The sequence below is a fragment of the Canis lupus genome, chromosome 1, assembly GCF_003254725.2.
Source record: "Canis lupus dingo isolate Sandy chromosome 1, ASM325472v2, whole genome shotgun sequence".
Lineage (NCBI taxonomy): Eukaryota > Metazoa > Chordata > Mammalia > Carnivora > Canidae > Canis > Canis lupus.
The window spans coordinates 106,704,160-106,722,084 of NC_064243.1; the positions used below are offsets into that span (position 1 = coordinate 106,704,160).

The window sequence follows — 17,925 nt, forward strand, 5'->3', positions numbered from 1 at the left end:
CCTGAGGACACTTGAAGAAATAAAACTGGTCCTGAAGAGAGAGAGGGAAGAGGAAACAACTTGTGGTTGCCTTCTCTGGGCCAGGCACTTGGCTTCTCGGTAATGACCTTGTTTATCCTTCACTGTGAGAGAGGATCACCCTTCTCATTAGAGTTGGGGAAACTGAGATATAGAGAGGCTCCAGGAATAAAGTACACCAGGACCCACAGCTCGTAGCAGAAGCAGAATCCAAACCTGGGTCTCTTCTTTACATATGGAGAACCAACTTCATGCCTGAGAACAAGAGCTATCTTGCTGCGGAATTACCTGACCTGTTTTTAAGGTTTTTATTTATTTATTCATGAGAAACACAGAGAGAGGCACAGACAGAGGCAAAGGGAGAAGCAGGCTCCATGCAGGGAGCCCAACGTAGGACTCGATCCCAGGTCCCCAGGATCACACCCGGGCTGAAGGCAGCGCTAAACCGCTGAGCCACCCGGGCTGCCCCTTGACCTGTTTTAGATAAAGGGAAGATAAGCTCTTTGGAGTGTTGGAGTCTGGGGTACACAATGGCAGCCATGCCCCAAAGCAGGGCTGTTTGCCCTGTGATCAAATGGACTGGTTTGATGGAGTAGAAGTTCCTTCCGTTTGAGCCTCTCTTTTCCCCATCTGCACATGGGGACCATCATCCCAGCCTCCTTGTAGCACAGTTATGAAGTTGGCTGAGGGTCTGGGTAAAGAGAATTTATATAACAGGGTGCTGAGCACAGCAAGCTGCCTGGAAATCACCCCAGTATCTACATTAGAATCTACACTTCTCGTCATGGAATCTAGGGACCTCCCACTGAGCAGTGGCAGCTGACTGTGAATTCATGTTAAATTTGAGGTCAGCCACAAGCCCTAGGTTTCTGAGAACTTATGTACAGCTGAATGTTCATAGGCCCTCCTGGGGTCCGTTCTCTTCCCTCACCAGCACCAGCTCAGGGCCCTGTGAGCATGTGTGGATCCTCTGGGCACGTGATCACTTTCCCTCTCCTTCCTCCCCACTCTGTCACTCTCTCTAGTGGCAGCTTAGCTGCAGATGGCTGGAAAGATGAAGGGGTGCCTGATATGCACATTATCTGTGCCCTACACCTCCAGGTGAAGGAGGCCACCTCTTCTTGAGACCCTGGTCCAAGTTAGCAGTCCTGGGACCCATGTCCCATCCCTGAGCTAGGAAGAGGGCAGGCCCTGCCCTCTGTCCTCCTAAACCAGGGCAGTGCCTCATGTCCTACCATACAGCTCAGCTTTCTGGGGCTTCTCTGTGAGTTCCAGAAAGGTACTCGGGGTGGCACTCAACCAGATCAGTCCACCACCCACCACCTCCCACTTGCATTTAGCAGGGAAACTTGGGGAGCAGTTCCTAAAGGTGTTATTTTGTGTGCTTCTAGTCCCACTTGCCTGAAGTGTCTTGAATCTGAGCTCCTCCTCAGGGCTGAGGTCAGTTCAGGTGCCTGCCCTTTGGCCTTCTCCTCTAGGGCAACAGATTACTCCTTGTGCTGAGCATGGCCGTGCATGTCCCAAGCACATCTGGCTCCTAGCACATGACTCCCATGCATGAGCTTATGCTTCCAGATCTTTCTTTTCTAGTTTTAGCAGGGCCTGGCTAGGTTATGACAGGGAGTGAGATGGTGGCCACATATTCTAATTATCCAGTCCCGCCACCCTACAGACTGTTCCATCTTGCATTGAGGTTGCCTTTCCAAAACTGCCATCTGATCATGTGACTTACTCTGCTTTAAAAATCTTCCCAAGGTTTCAGACACCGACGGATTTGCTTTGGGAGCCAGAGTAGCTGCCGCCACCAGAATCTGGAGCCATGAGTGGGTTTAATTTTGGAGGCACTGGGGCCCCCACAGGTGGGTTCACATTTGGCACTGCAAAGACGGCGACAACCACTCCTGCTACTGGGTTTTCTTTCTCTACATCTGGCACTGGTGGGTTTAATTTTGGGACTCCCTCCCAGCCAGCTGCAAGTACTCCTTCTACTGGCCTCTTCTCCCTCACAACCCAGGCTCCAGCAACACAAACCCCAGGATTCAGTTTTGGAACCACAACTCCTGCCACAGGAGGAACTGGATTCTCCTTAGGCATCAGCACACCAAAGCTAAACTTGGGCAGCGTGGCTGCCACCCCAGCTACAGCACACCCTGGCGGCTTTGGGCTCAGCAGCAGCACCCTCACCAATGCCATCTCGAGCACTGTCACCTCCAGCCAGAGCACAGCACCCACCGGCTTCATGTTTGGCTCTGCCACCACCTCTGCTGCTCCTTCCACCACACCAGGGGGATTCTCATTCACAGCGGGGAGCACGTCCCAGACCGGGACCTCAGGTTTTAATATTGGCTCAATGGGGACTTCAACCCAGCCCACGGCACTTGCTGGATTGCTCTTCACTCCTGCCACTCCAGCAGCCACTGGAGCGGGAGCCACACAGCCAGCTGCTCCTGCACCCACTGCTGCCACTACCAGTGCTGGGCCCACACTGTTTGCCTCTCTAGCAACTGCTCCAACCTCATCGACCACCACTGGGCTTTCTCTTTGTACCCCATCAACCACGGCTGGAACTCCTGGAGCTGGAACACTGGGCTTCAGCTTAAAGGCCACTGGAGCAGCTTCTACGGCCTCCACAACAACATCCACCACCACGGCCACCACCACCACTGCAGCCACCACTGCAGCCACCACTACCACCACTGGCTTTGCCTTGAATCTGAAGCCCCTTGCACCGGCCGGGATCACCAGCAATGCACCGGCTGCTGTGGCCGCACCACCTGGCCCTGGTGCAGCCACTGGGGCATCTACCAGCCCTGTGATGACCTACGCCCAGCTGGAGAGTCTGATCAACAAGTGGAGTCTGGAGCTGGAGGACCAGGAACGGCACTTCCTGCAGCAGGCCACACAGGTCAATGCCTGGGACCGCACACTGATTGAGAATGGGGAGAAGATCACTACCCTCCACCGTGAGGTGGAGAAAGTGAAGCTGGACCAGAAGAGGCTGGACCAAGAGCTCGACTTCATCCTGTCTCAGCAGAAGGAGTTGGAAGACCTGCTGAGCCCACTGGAGGAGTCGGTCAAGGAGCAGAGTGGCACTGTCTACCTGCAGCATGCCGATGAGGAGCGTGAGAAAACCTACAAGCTGGCAGAGAATATCGATGCACAGCTAAAGCGCATGGCCCAAGACCTCAAGGACATCATCGAGCACTTGAACACATCTGGAGGCCCTGCCGACACCAGCGACCCACTGCAGCAGATCTGCAAGATCCTCAATGCGCACATGGACTCGCTGCAGTGGATCGACCAGAACTCGGCCCTGTTGCAGAGGAAGGTGGAGGAGGTGACCAAGGTGTGTGAGGGGCGTCGCAAGGAGCAGGAGCGCAGCTTCCGGATCACATTCGACTGAGGCGCCAGCCAGCTTCAGGGCCTGTGGGTTCTGAGGGTGTTGGGGGCAGTGGGTGATGCGCAAATTATTGTCTAGTTTTTGGTTGCAATGAATACTTGTTTGTTCCTTTCTTCCAAATGGCTGTGCCGTTGAGAACACTTCTGTGGTTTGACTTTGCAGTAATGAAAATGAAAATATTCCAGTGCTCTGGTCCAGACGGCCTGGTGGATGTGGTTTCTTTGTGTATCTTTTGTGTATCCCTGACCCGTTTTCACTATAACCACCACCTACCCCATCCTTCTTGCTCCAGCCAAGTGCTAGAGAAGTGCTGGAGAAGTTCATCCAAAACCATCTGTCTCCCAGCTAGGATCTGCTTAGGGTCCACTATGTCCCACACATAGTCTTAGGTACAGGGAAAAGAGTCTCTGTCCTCGACAAGGCAGCATCTTGGTGTGAGGTGTGTACCTGTGGAAACTCACCACCTGTACAAAGAAGGGAATAGTGAATAGGACTGACCAGGAGATGTAGAATTTCAGAGGAAGGACATGAGTGCAGTGTTAAGACAAGGGTCAGACTTGCACTAGCAGGTCTTGTCTGGCTGACATGACACCCCATCCTCCAGGTCTCTTTATCTTAGGCCTTATCTCTCCAGAAGCCCTCTCAGCCACCCCAAAGCTGGGTCAGGTGGCTATCCTGTGGCCCCTATACCACACAGAGCGTGCATCTTTGGTAGCACTTGCCACACTGTCTTGTGTAGACTGTTTACTTCTCTGCTTCCCCTTTAGAGTATGAGCCCCCATGGGCCGGGACTGTTTCTTGTTCCCTTTTGTGTCTTCACTACAGTCCCTCTCACATTTTCAAATTTGAATGAATGAACAACGGAGGTGAAACATGGCATCAAATGTTCAGCCCCAAAATGCCTGCTGAAATGGCCACAGGGACCAGAGATGGCCACAGACTTGGTTCAGAACTTGTTGATGCTGAAGCAAACCTAACTTGTTACAGTGAGATCCATGGTGATGTCCAGAAGACAACCAGTTGTTGCCCAAATATCTTTTTGTATTTGTCTTTATACTTTGCTGCACTGTCTATGACTCTATGTTGCTTTCCTAAATAAAATGTATTGTGGAAGGAAAAAGATGCCAATAATGTGGATCACTTAGAAAGCTGGGGGAAAAGAGCAGGTTCCAGAAGACTATATCAGTTGTGCAGTCTGAGCTGTTTGGGACTCAGAAACCACCAGAACTAGACAATACATCATTGAGGCACACATACACACAGAGATGCAAGTCATGGGTTCCTCTGGTGCTGAGGGCAGAAGGAACACACATGAGGGAACGTGTGCTGGTGATGGTCTGGGTTCCATCTTAGATACACATAAATGTTGAATTCCCTGCCGTCATCCCTAAGGCCTTGCTCAGGGATCACAAGTACCATCCCTCTCTGCCCACTGGGGCTAGCTGGAGGGTGCTGGTCGTGCTTCAATGGTGGAGAATAAATGAAGCTGGGATGTGTATTTGTATGGGTTGGTTTCCAGATATTGGCCCAGCATTCTGTCTCTGTCCCTAGTTCCATGGGCAAGAATGATGCCAAGTGCTTGGATCCCACTGCAGGGTGGAGAGTCTGCACCTTCAGCCTCTGCCTCACTAAGCCATGTTTTTGCCAAGGAATGCCCAAAGCTTATTCCCGGAGATGTATAGTCTAGTTTCCCAGTCACAATCAAGTCATTTCCTTGGACCATCTTCAGCTTCCAAGAATAAGTATCCTATCCAAGCAGAAGCCAACAGACTGACCCACTTGATTCTCTCTGAAAGCTCTGCCCCCTGAGCGGAATCTGAGCCTTGACTAAACTGCATGACCCACATCCTCTCCCTGCAGGAAAGAGAAATGGGGCAGCCTCAAGGCCCCTTAGAAAGTAGAAAGTTGTTTGTATTTTATCCACATTGATTCATGCAGCATCCAGTTTTGGAGCACTTTCTGTATGCCAGATCCTGACCTGGCATTGGAGTCACAAAAAGAAGTGCTTCCTGCCTGACAGAGGTTGTTGGCAGGGGCCATGCCATCCTGATAAAAGAATTTTTCTTGAGCTTGCATTTCCAATGTATATATTTGACCCGTTTTGCATATTAAACATGAATAAAGCTTAATTGCTTTTGCATAGATTCTTTTGTTTTTAAAGAAAACATTGAGTTCACTTGTTCCCATGCCCCAGGGGACCATGGGCACCCCACTTTGGAAAACAATGATAAATCAGGACAATGGCCACAGTGCTCTGGCACCATGGGGGAAAATGGCCCCACCGGGCTTCCTGAGGGCGGCAGGGAGGGGATCCCCTGGATTCCCACAGGACCAGCAGCTGACTGAGTGCCACCCTGCAGATGATGACTTCATTGTAACTGCAGTTTCCCTTTCCAGGAAGAAAACACAGATGCGCTTCTTTGCCAGTCCTGACAAACGGCCTTTACTTAAGTTCCTGTTCATTAAGTAGTATGAAGACAGCAAATGTGACTAAATTTGGAATCAGAGGCTTTTAAAGGCGAATCTCTCAGTAAGCTGTTAACTGCATTTCTTCTTCCAGTTCAAGGATAAGAGTGGCAACTAGATGTATGGCTTTTCTATCTCAAGGAAACCCTCAAATGACTTTCTGTGGCCCAGTCGCTTCCCAGGGTTATGCCTCTGCCTGTCAGGCAAAGCCTGGGATCATAAGGATCACGTGTTTCAAACAGATTTCCAGAGCCATAGCACCCTTGATCTAGGGGAGGTTGAAACCAATGATTCCCAAGAAGTGGTGTGCTGGTAAATGTTTAATGGTCAGTCTCCAGCAAATGCTGATGTATGCCCATAGTGTAACGACTCCCACTGTGGCTGATTTCAAGCCAACAATGTGAAGTCACTAAACGTGAAGTCACTGAATACGAATTTAGGAAATAGACACATATTACATAGATACAATTAATTTGCCTCAAGAGTATATATAATAGTAAAATGTAATCAAGTGATTGGGAAGTGATGAGTTTGAGTATATAAATGTGTTTTTAGTAAGATTAATCATAAATAAAGCTTTTTAAAAGGATGGGTGCAAAACAAAACCAAAGGTCTTAAAAATCAGTTATTGTGCACTGGTATGAGCCAGCCCAGCACACCACTGCTGCCAAGTTTTCAACCTTGAAATTAGTTGAATTCTTGAAAAGTCTGCCCTCAGACTAAGAGCAAGGGCTTTCTGCAGAACTTCCCAGAAACAAAATCCCTCAGCCTCAAGCCACATCGGCTTCTGGACACTCGCCAACCTCCCGCTAGGCTTATCTGTCCCACACTGCCCCTGCACCTGTCCCACAGCCCTCACACGGTGGCACTAATCACTTCAAACATCAGTGACTCACCTAGGTGCATGCACACCTCACGTCCAGACACCATCCTGATCAACCCCATGACCTCCATGGATTTCCCTGTGGCAGAAACCAGACCCAGTGTGCTGCTCTGCCAGGCTCAGGCACAGACCCCAAATCCAATGACCTGAAAGTAACACTCTGCCAAAGGCCCTCAGTATCATTCAAATGAAAAAGCAGGCTCCTGTTTTAATTTTGATTCAAATTAACTTAGAAATTTTTTGAGGGGTACCTGGTATCTCAGTCAGGTAGTGTCCAACTCTTGGTCTCAGCTCAGGTCTTGATCTCAGGGTCATGAGTTCAAGCCCTGTTTTGGGCTCCACACTGTGTGTGGAGCATACTTTAAGTTTTTTTTTTGAGACAATCAGGGAAATTAGACTTTGGTTTAATGCCATTTTTATTTTTATTTGTTTTTTTTGCTTTTTTTATTTTTATTTTTTTTGGAAGATTTTATTTATTTATTAATGAGAGACACACAGAGAGAGAGCGCGGCAGAGACACAAGCAGAGGGAGAAGCAGGCTCCATGCAGGGAGCCCGACAACATGGGACCCGATCCCAGATCTTCAGGATCAGGCTCCAGGCTGAAGGCGGTGCTAAACCACTGAGCCACTGGGGCTGCCCTAATGCCATTCTAAGCTTTTTTAGAGCAGAAATTGATAGGCAAACTACAGTACTTTCTTGTTAATAAAGTTTTATTGGAACACAGCCACGCCAATTCATTATACATGTTATGGCTACTTGGCATAATTGAGTAGCCAAAGACAGAGACTGTGTGGCCCAAAAGCCCCAAATATTTGCAGAAAAAGTTTGCAGACCCCTGTTACAGAGAAACATCCTGAACTATTTATGTACAAATAACATGTCTGGAATTTGCTGTAAAATAACGCAATGGGGGTGGGAGAAAATGAACTAAAGGAAGATGGACTAGGAGGCAGTGGATGCGCTTTGGTTGTCATCCTAATCTCTCTGTTTTTATTTTTTTTTTTTTTTCTCTGTTTTTATATGTGTTTGAAATTTCCATAATAAAAAGCTTTTGAGAGGGGAGGAGGACCTGCCCTCCACAGCCTCCCAACTGCTCTGACTCCACACTAGGACCCTGGCACCTTTGGTCTAACGGAATCAGGACAAAGCCACCACCATTGACCCCGTTTCCGCACACACCCGATGATGACTTCTGTCCCGGGCTAACCAGAAAGGCCATGGGCACTGAGAGAGCCCCCCAGAACCAGCCATGCAGTGAGTGCCCCATGGGGCCCAAGGGTTCAGGAAATGGGAAGGAGGGGCAGGAGGGCTCTGTGGGAAGGGGGGCTCTGTCCAGGAGTCAAGCCTTAGATCAATGGCCTTGGGTAAGTCTGTCCTCCGCCCTCTGTGCCCCTCCCCGATCCTGGTCTGGACCACCAACTTCCACCTGGGGCTCTGGGCATCCCCTGGGCAGGGCCTAGCCCCTTGAAGACCCGGAGAAAGTTTAGTACCAATCACTCACAGTCTTTGAACCGCCTTAGAGAAAATAATATGCATAAGGCACTAGCCCTGTCAACTGAACAACCTGAACAACTGTGTGGCTGCCAGTATTTCTTGTCCTGCCAGCTTATCCAGGTCTCTGTCCTGGACCATATGTGGCCACTTGTGGGAGTTCCATTCAACATCAACCTAAGTGTAGTTCAGTGATTCTTTCTCTTTTCTTTCCTTTTCTTTTTTTCTTTTTTTTTAATTTTTATTTATATTTATGATAGTCACAGAGAGAGAGAGAGGCAGAGACACAGGCGGAGGGAGAAGCAGGCTCCATGCACCCGGAGCCCGATGTGGGATTCGATCCAGGGTCTCCAGGATCGTGCCCTGTGCCAAAGGCAGGCGCTAAACCGCTGCGCCACCCAGGGATCCCTCCTTTTCTTTTCTTTTCTTTCTTTCTTTCTTTCTTTCTTTCTTTCTTTCTTTCTTTCTTTCTTTCTTTCTTTCTTCTTTCTTTCTTTCTTTCTTTCCTTTTCTTTCTTCTTTCTTTCTTTCTTTCTTTCTTTCTTTCTTTCTTTCTTTCTTTTTTCCTTTCCTTTTCCTTTTCCTTTTCCTTTTCCTTTTCTTTCTTTCATTTATGAGAGACACACAGAGAGAGGCAGAGACATAGGCAGAGGGAAAAGCAGGCTCCATGCAGGGAGCCCGATGTGGGACTCGATCCTGGGACTCTGGGAACACGCCGTGAGCCAAAAGCAGACACTCAACCACTGAACCACCCAGGCATCCCTAGTTCAGTGATTCTTAGGGTGATTTTGCCTCCCCTTCCCCTGGGAATGATTGACAGTGTCTGGAGTCGTTTGTGGTTGTCACAGCTCAAGAGGCAAGTGTTGCATCTAGTAGGTAAAAGCCAGTGAAGCTCTTTAACATCCTACAATGCATAGGATGTTCCCCACAAAGATGGCCCCAAATGTCAACGGTAACAAGGCAGAGAGACCCTGCCTGGGCCCCGTCCCTAGCACACAAGCCCAAGCTTGCTGATGATGAGCAAGTGTTTCCGAATGTGAGCCTGGAGCCAAGCTACTGGGATCAAACCCAGGTGCTGCCACTTTTCAGCTGGTGACTTCTAGGCCTCAGTTTCCTCCCCTATAAAATGGAGACAGCTAAGCCCACCTTGCCAGAATCACTGCTGGAGTAAATGAAGTAAAATCTGGGAGGTAGTACCAAACAGCAGCCATAGGCATTTTATGGAGAGCAAGGAGACTGATCAGGTCCTGCCCTACAGGATCCCTACTCTCTCAGGTGCTGCTGCTGGGTCCCTATCCTGGGTCGCCTCATGACTTGGGTTCCTCTCCCTCTCTGTCTCGCTGACCCTTTGAGAGCTCTATTGGACGAGGTCAGCATTTCACTTCTAGACTTAGGAAGCGAGCCAAGGGTATGCCTGGAGCCAGGGGGCTTTGAACAGCCATACTGTGTGAGAGAGACCAGGGTGGTGGTCGGGGGCTCAGGGGTCCCAGCAGGGCTCCCCAAGCTGTTCTGGGGACCTACACTCCTTGCCTAGACAAGTGCAGGAGTTCCATGGCTCTGCTGCCTCCACCCTTCTCCGCTTCCATGATCTGGCTGCTCGCTTTCTTTGTGCATGTTGTTTCCCAGAGAAAATAGAGCAGATGGGTCTCCAGCCAGGGACCAGCTGGACCCCCAGCTCTCTGGTTCCCCACTGTGAGACCTGGGGCACAAGCCTTTCCCTTGACAGGCCTGGTTCCCCTCCAACACAGTGCCCAGGGGTAGATGAGAGGTGATGCCACCTGCACGTGTAGCTGCTGCCACTGTGAGTACAGTCCAAGCGTGGTGCTCAGATCCCAGTATCACAGGGAAGGAAGCAGGCAGGGGCCGCCAGGGGGAGGCCTTCCGACTCTGAAGCCTTGAGCGAGTCCTGGGGTCTTCCCCTGCCTGCCCCTCTCTATCTCTCAGATCCCTCCTCTGTCAAGGGTGGTGCTGTGAGGTCCACAATGAGTGCAAAGCACTAAGCACAGGACCACCTTGGTGGGTAGTTGCCGTGGGGATGGTCTCTGCCATTTTTGCTGACTTGTGCCCTTTGCTTTCTTGGCATTCAGTCTCAAGGCTCAAGGCTCTGTTTCCTTCTTAGCTGCTGCCTCCCAGGCCCCTGCATCATATGCCTTGTGACTCATATGCCCCCCCACCTGCCCCCGCCATCCTCCATCAAACCACATCCCTCTTTGATGTACTGTTTCGGATTTTCCAATCTTGTTGCTGTAGAGGATCTACTGCTCCTGGGTTTACTCCTCACCAGCTGCCAGGTACCCTCTCCCCACACCCCAAGAAAAATCCCCCAAATTGCCTCTTTTACCTCCACCCATTTCAGGGGAACTACCACATGTCTCCTTAGCTAAAGCTCCAAAAGCCCAGGGACCCCTGCTACCTCGACTCCTTGGAGCTCCTCAGAGCCAGGTCATCTTGTTCTCACTGCCTGACCTCAGAAAGAAAGCACCCCTCAGACAAGAATGGTGAAGGCTGAGCCCAGAGACAGAGGCTCCTGCGGCCTTCCTGCTGAGGTGCCCTCTGGCATCCTAGCCTGAACTGAGCACCACTGTGATTCTCAATGCAGGGATGGGAAGGGTGAGCACATGTCCTGGGCTGCTCCTTATGCAGGACTGGGAAGCTAGGGGTCATTCCCTGAGCCCCTTCCAGTATCCCCCAGTGGCAGCAGCTGGCATTTCCTAAGGAGCAAGTTTTAGTATTGACCCAGGTGCTTGTTCACAGGGTCTGACCTGGACTCCCTGCCTAATCCTACCAACACTGTAATGGCCCCCACTTGATAACTGCAGACCAGAACCATAGAGGCAGGCGCCAGGCTCAGGACCTAGGCACAATGGCCTCAGAGCAGCCACATGGGAGTGGAGGGCCAGTAACAAGTGACACAGAAGGACTCGGAGGCCTTCACAGGAGCATGCAGCCCCAGGGGCAGACACAGGGACCCCAAGACCAGGCACCCTTAGCATGGTTACCTGAGCATTCATTTCCAGCCTTCCTACCGCCCCAGAACTATTTGGGGCAAGAGGAAGAAAATAGACTGATTTGCTTCCTCTCAACCCCCTTTCCCCACCACCCACCTCCTTCAGCCTCAATTAAACTCTGAGCACCCAACCCTACAACCCAGGAAAGTAGTTTCATTTCCCCCGCCACAGATTTCCCAAAGGGAGGGGAGGGCGGGGCTCAGCTAGTTTAAGGACAGAGGAGGGGGATGGGGCAGACCAGTGGAAGCCACGGAGGAGAGAGGCGGTGCTGCTGTCCACGGAGAGCCAAGGTAGCAGGAGGCTGCAGAGCCTGGGACCCACAGAAGCAGACACCTGGAAACAGGAGACAGGGCAGAGGAGAGGGGGACAGAGAAGAGAAAGACAAGGCAGGGAGGAGGGGCAGGAGGGCAGGGAGGGGGGAGAGAGGGACAGACAGGTGAGCCCAGAACAGAGACTGCTAGATGGGAGAGATGGAGGGATGAGGCTCCAGAGAGACAGGTGGCCATAGGAGCAGGGCCTGGGGTGGGATCCAGGCTCTTGTCACAGTGACCCCTGCCTCCCCTCCAAATTAGACACCATCTCCCGCCGAGAATTATGGCCTCATCGGGTAAGTAAGCAGGGAGGGGGCACCTGGATGGGGTGGGAGGGATGGAGCCCACTTCTCTACCCACATGTGCCTGCTGAGCTATGCGCTGACCCCACCCTCCTCCCTCCAGTCCGGTACCTGCTTGTTCTGGTCTCCACCTTCCTCAGCCTGGTGGGCTCCCTGGATTGGAAGACCTCCCACGGCCAGGATTCCTTTGAGAAATGTATGCATGATCCTGACTATGAGGTGCTGCTCAAGGTTGTGACCTTGGGCCTCAATCGGACCTCGAAGCCCCAGAGGGTGATTGTGGTTGGTGCTGGTGCTGCTGGGCTGGTAGCTGCCAAGGTGCTTAGTGATGCTGGACACAAGGTGAGAAGTGCTGCTTGCAGTCTACCTTGAGTCTCTCCTGCTGCATGCAGGCTGGGTGTCCCAGGTGTCGGGGCCTGGCCATACCCCTGCTGAGGTTTAAGGGCCTGGGGGAGAAAAGCTATGCTTTTCCCCATGGTCTGGGGAGTGAAACCCAGAGGGAGGCTGAGAGGCCTTTGACATTCCCTGCCTCATTCCTGAGGGAAGTCCCTCTGAATGTCCTCCAACCTGGGGCGGGGAGGGGGATTTTGTGATGGTGGAGACGGAAACTCCCCTCAAGGAGAAGGGCCCCCTGAGGTCTAACTGCTGCTCCTCTCAACTGAAATCCAAGAGTAAGAATGGGCTGGGCCAGGTCTATTGTGCCTCGCAAGAAATCTCCCCACTCCCTGAGCTGGGAAGTCCCTTTGCCATCTGGCTTGCAGTCTTCCTGCTGCAGTCTGGAGATTGTGATGTATTATCATATATGACACCTATTCTAGCAACTCCTCTCACTTCTCCATAAAGAAGGGGATCCTTCTGTAGTCTAGGTCTGGGCTGCTGTGGGGATGGGAGGTCAGTGGGAGGAGCTGAAGGGCCCTCTGGCCCCCCTCCCTCCCCCCACCCACATCCCTCAGGTCACCATCCTGGAGGCAGACAACAGGATCGGAGGCCGCATCCTCACCTACCGGGACCGGAAGACGGGCTGGATTGGGGAGCTGGGAGCCATGCGCATGCCCAATTCACACAGGTGAGGCCTGACCTGGCAGCCAGGCAGGCACCGAGGACACCCCAGCCCCACCCCTGTGCTCAGACTCAGCCAGATCCCTAACTCCATCTCCTGAACTTCCACTCTGACCCCATACCTAACCCCCCAGCCAAGGTGTGTCAAGACTCCACCTCCACCTCTGTCTTCTAATCTAACTTCAAGATCTCCCAGCTCCAGCCACACCGGGTCCAGCCAGACCTCCAGACCTCCACCTCTGTCCTTCTTCTAATCTACCTTTAAGATCTCCCCGCTCCTGGGCAGCCCGGGTGGCTCAGCGGTTTAGTGCACCCTTCAGCCCAGGGCATGATCCTGGGGACCGGGGGATCCTGGAGAGCCAGGATCGAGTCCTACATCGGGCTCCCTGCATGGAGCCTACTTCTCCCTCTACCTGTGTCTCTGTCTCTCTCTCTCTCTCTATCTCAGACTGTCTCTCATGAATAAATTAAATAAATAAATAAATAAATAAATAATCTTTAAAACAAAAATCTCTCTGCTCCCTCCACGTCCAGCCAGACTTCCAGACTCTAACCCTGCCCCTTCCCCAAAGCCCTCATCCAACCCAAACTCTGTCCCCAGTCCCACCTCATCCACCAGTGAACACCACTGGCTCCTGCTCCAAACACAATCCTAAACCACTCTACCTTCAGCCTTCTAGCCTCCAGCTGTGTTTCCATTTCATTCTGGGCCCTAACACTCATGACTCCAATCCTGGCCCCACTGCAGTCTCATGCCCATCCCCAAGCACCCTGAGAGGGGCCCCTACACACACACACACACACACACACACACACACCACCCAGCCCTCTCCGGCCCCTTCAGGATCCTCCATGAGCTCTGCAAGAGCCTGGGACTCAACCTGACCAAATTCACTCAATACGACGAGAACACATGGATAGAAGTGAACAACCTGAAGCTGCGGAACTATGTGGTAGAGAAGATGCCTGAGAAGTTGGGCTACAAGCTGAGCCCCAGGGAGAAGGGCCACTCGCCTGAAGAAATCTACCAGATGGCTCTCAACCAGGTAGGTGGACTCCCTTGCCTGGCTTTTTGTCTCTCTCCTTTCTCCGTCTGCCATCGCTAGCTCTTCAATCTGTGCATCCCCATAAATGTAGCCCATCCCCAAAGCTCCATCAGGCTTTGGGCTCTGATCCCCTACACAGACACAGACATACACACACACACACACACACACACACACACACAGTCCAGACAGCCTCACCTTTGATGTTGTGGGCTTGAACTTTGATCTGCAGGCTAACATCTTCCCCATCTATCTCAGGAGACCCAGAGTTCTGTCCATGCCCCCCTAGCTGTACCCTGGGGTCCTCCAGCTCCCACTGAGCTCAGCATCTTCCCCAAACCATACTCCTATTTCTGCATTCTCCCATCTCACAATGGTCCCATCGCCCCTACCCCAATTACAAGGCAGATAGACCCCCAGGCACCACCCTAGCTCCTGCCCTCTCCCTTCCACCATTAATTCCCCGCCTCGTCCTTCCTACCCCCTGATCTCCTGCACTGTTCTCACCTCTCTGTCTCCACAGCCCCAGCTGCAGCTCCGGCTTCATCCTTTACCCTGGACCTTCATCCTGCTCCTCCCCTGCTCATAGCCCCCTATGGCTCCCCTAAGTGCCTTAGCCTCAGGTTCAAGCCCTGAATGGTCTGGTCTCTCTCACCCCTCTAGCCTCATCTTCTCTTCTCCAAGAAATTTTTGTTACCCGTCAAAGCCCTCATGGTGGCCCAAATACTGCCGCTTCATACTCCTTCATACCCACTTTGCTCCTGCACCATTCTGTACCCATGCCCTTGCTTGCTCTTGCTTCCTGCCCTGCCTGGAAGGTCTTTACCCTTTCTCACCCAGAGAACCCTGCTTATCCCCCAAGAATCAGCTTGAATGTCCCCTCCTCCAGGAGGGCACCAGGGAAGACTTCCTGGAGGAGCTGGCCTTGGCCTATTTCCCCTCCTGGACAAGAATGGGTACCAGTCCAGGCCAATTTTGTGCCTTGTCACTGTCCAGTTCAGGGAACCTAGGGAGACTTGAGGTTCACCTCAAGTGAGTGAGTGAGTGAAAGGGCACATCCTTTGGGGAGTTCCCTGCCACGAGGGAGAAGCCAGATGGACAGAGAAGAGGGTTAAAGTCAGACGGAGCTGTGAGGCTTCCAGTAAGGGAGGAGGTTTGAACAGCACAATAAGGGGTAGCTGCTTGTATTTCAGGCAAAGATGAGGCAGCAGGGAAACCAGTGCAGCGGTGCAGATGTTGGGGAGGCCTGAGGGTGGCCTGGGCACTGTACATAGTGCTCCCCTAAAAGATGGTGACTGTGGGGCTGGTTGAGGGCAGAACTCTGGGGCTCCAGGCACTGGGGAGCCATGGGCGGGGGGGCTTTGGGCAGGGGAGAAACCAGTTAATAGACCTCTCAGGGCTGATGGGTGGCAGAAGGGACTCTGCTTCTGTCTGTGCCCACAGTGATCCAGGTGACAGTCACTAAGCACCAGTAGGATACAGCCAGCCCGGAACTCAAAGGGTAGGACAGACACAGGCCAAACCATGCCCAGTGGGGCTGAGTGTGACATTGTCACGGTGGGCTGAGGCTGGGGCATGAGGGGCAGTAATGACTTGGGAAGACTTCCCAGAGTGGTGACACTGAATTGCAGTGGAGGGCAAGGCCAGGGCACAGCATGGGCAGACGCCTGGTGGCTTTAACAAGTGTGGTAAATGGCTGGCCGTGGGCAGGTGCAGGAGGAAACCTAGGGTCTGCACTCCAAGGGAGGCCTCTGCAGTCCTGCCCCTGGAGCTCAGCGCTGTCCCCTTTTTCCACCACAGGCCCTCAAAGATCTCAAGACCCTGGGCTGCAGAAAGGCAATGAGGAAGTTTGAAAAGCACACACTCCTGGTGAGTGGGCGCCTCAGCGTCGCTGTGCGGGTGGACTCCAGGCCTGACTCTACGGTGGCACATACCCCCTCTCTGGGTTTGCTTCCCTCATCTGGCACAAAAAGGGGGACTGGGTCGCTGAGCTTCAGAGAACCGTACTGAGCTCACGGTCTCGTCACAGAACCAAGAGGCTGGGCGTGGGAGGGACCCCCACCGTGTGGAGAGAGGTGCAGCCGGCTTGGGTCCTGACCCTGGCGTGCGCCCGTCGTCCCGCAGGAATATCTCCTCGGGGAGGGGAACCTGAGCCAGCCGGCCGTGCGGCTCCTGGGAGACGTGATGTCCAAGGACGGCTTCTTCTATCTCAGTTTCGCGGAGGCCCTAAGGGCGCACAGCAGCCTCAGCGACAACCTCCGGTGAGGGGCGGGGCCAGCGGGCCGGGGGCGGGGCCGGTGAGGGCCCGGGTGCCCGAGTGATGGGGTGGGTGGGGCCGTCGGCGTCGGGTGGGGCGGGCTAGTGGGGAGGTGAGAGAAGGGGCGCCCGAGTCTGACCACCCTCGCCCCTTCATCCCCGGGCTTCCGGAGAAAGGCGTGGCCCAGAGGAGATGAAGCGAGGTGCCCGGATCGGACGCTTCTCTGCTCCCTGGTCCTCGCGGGATGTCAGGGACCGGCGGGGGCAGGGGTAGGTGAGTGGGCGGGGTCAGCGAGGAGCAAGCAGGTGACAGAGCCGGTAACCGAGTGGGCGGGGCCTGCGAGAAGGCGAGGCAAAAGGGGACCCACCAGTGAGAACTAGAACCCGGACCCAGTAGAGCGCAGGGAGGGGCCTGCGGGGAGGAGCCGCCGAGGAGGGGCAGTGGCTGAGCTCCGGGATCTCTCTTTCGCCCCGCCCACAGGTACAGCCGCATCGTGGGCGGCTGGGACCTGCTGCCGCGCGCGCTGCTGAGCTCGCTGTCCGGGCCGGTGCTGCTGCACGCGCCCGTGGTGGCGATAACGCAGGGGACGCATGATGTGCGTGTGCACATCGCCAGCTCGCGCAGGGCCCGGAGTCTGAAGGCCATGACCGCGGACGTGGTGCTGCTGACTGCGAGCGGGCCGGCGCTGCAGCGCATTACCTTCTCGCCGCCGCTGTCGCGCAGGCGGCAGGAGGCACTGCGCGCGCTACACTACGTGCCAGCCACCAAGGTGTTCCTGAGCTTCCGCCGGCCCTTCTGGCACGACGAGCACATCGAGGGCGGCCACTCGAGCACCGCCCGCCCGTCGCGCGTGATATTCTACCCGCCGCCGGGCGAGGGCGCGCTTCTGCTAGCCTCGTACACGTGGTCCGACGGGGCGGCCACATTCGCCGGCCTGAGCGCGGAAGACGCGATGCGCGTGGCGCTCGACGACGTGGCGGCGCTGCACGGGCCGATCGTGTACCGGCTCTGGGACGGCAGCGGCATCGTCAAACGCTGGGGCGAGGACCCGCACAGCCAGGGGGGCTTCGTGGTACAGCCGCCATTGCTGTGGCACGAAGACAGGGAAGACGGGAAGGACTACAACTGGGCGGTCCCTTACGGCCGCATCTACTTCGCGGGTGAGCACACGGCCTACCCTCACGGCTGGGTGGAGACCGCGGTCAAGTCGGCGCTTCGGGCGGCTGTGTTGATCAACAGCCGAGAGGAGCACACGTGGAGCGACAGCAACAGCGAAGAGGGGCTTGTCCATCTGGTGCCCAACCATCCCCGTCTGGTGCCCCACCATCCCCGCTGCGAGTTCCAGAAGGGTGGTGCCACCCACAGCCCGGGCGAACATAGGATTACTGTTCGGCACAGCACCCACAAGAGAGCCGAGCATTAAATGTATTTTCAGAAAATCCCGTGTGGTCCTGCCCTCTCCCTGGGTTCCCAAGGGCCTCACCTTGAGGATCTCATTGGAGCCGAAGCCAGTAGCCTTCACAGTAGAAGGGGCTGCACCTATTCTGGAGTCCCAGAAGCTGTCCCTGGGGAGTAGGGGTTCCACTGAGAGAGGGGGAGAGGAGGGACAGGACTGACACTGCTTTGTGCCCCTGGTAAATGGTAAGCACGGTGTCCACTCTGGCTGTCACAAAACAATGGAG

General features: G+C 53.8%; 2 protein-coding genes across 6 annotated transcripts in view; both read left to right on the forward strand.

The window, feature by feature from the left end:
- Positions 1-5,547, forward strand: part of NUP62 (nucleoporin 62) — a 24,978-nt gene extending 19,431 nt beyond the window's left edge. For all 3 annotated transcript variants that reach the window (XM_049108881.1, XM_049108883.1, XM_049108887.1), the window contains exon 2: positions 1,774-5,547. In XM_049108881.1, coding sequence (XP_048964838.1) covers positions 1,838-3,421 — 1,584 coding nt within the window. In that variant the 5' untranslated portion in view covers positions 1,774-1,837 and the 3' untranslated portion in view covers positions 3,422-5,547. The remainder of the gene's footprint in view (positions 1-1,773) is intronic.
- IL4I1 (interleukin 4 induced 1) overlaps positions 1-17,682 on the forward strand; it is a 37,111-nt gene extending 19,429 nt beyond the window's left edge. Inside the window, exons 2-9 of one of the 3 annotated variants that reach the window (XM_025424193.3) lie at positions 5,816-5,948; positions 7,818-8,023; positions 11,985-12,223; positions 12,835-12,947; positions 13,785-13,986; positions 15,787-15,855; positions 16,111-16,247; positions 16,724-17,682. In XM_025424193.3, the coding sequence (XP_025279978.1) occupies positions 7,987-8,023; positions 11,985-12,223; positions 12,835-12,947; positions 13,785-13,986; positions 15,787-15,855; positions 16,111-16,247; positions 16,724-17,666 (1,740 nt within the window). In that variant the 5' untranslated portion in view covers positions 5,816-5,948; positions 7,818-7,986 and the 3' untranslated portion in view covers positions 17,667-17,682. Of the gene's footprint in view, positions 1-5,815; positions 5,949-7,817; positions 8,024-11,712; positions 11,876-11,984; positions 12,224-12,834; positions 12,948-13,784; positions 13,987-15,786; positions 15,856-16,110; positions 16,248-16,723 lie in introns of those variants that run through there. The other 2 variants (XM_025424192.3, XM_035711347.2) reach the window with 2 other exon arrangements.
- Positions 17,683-17,925: the final 243 nt, after the last annotated feature.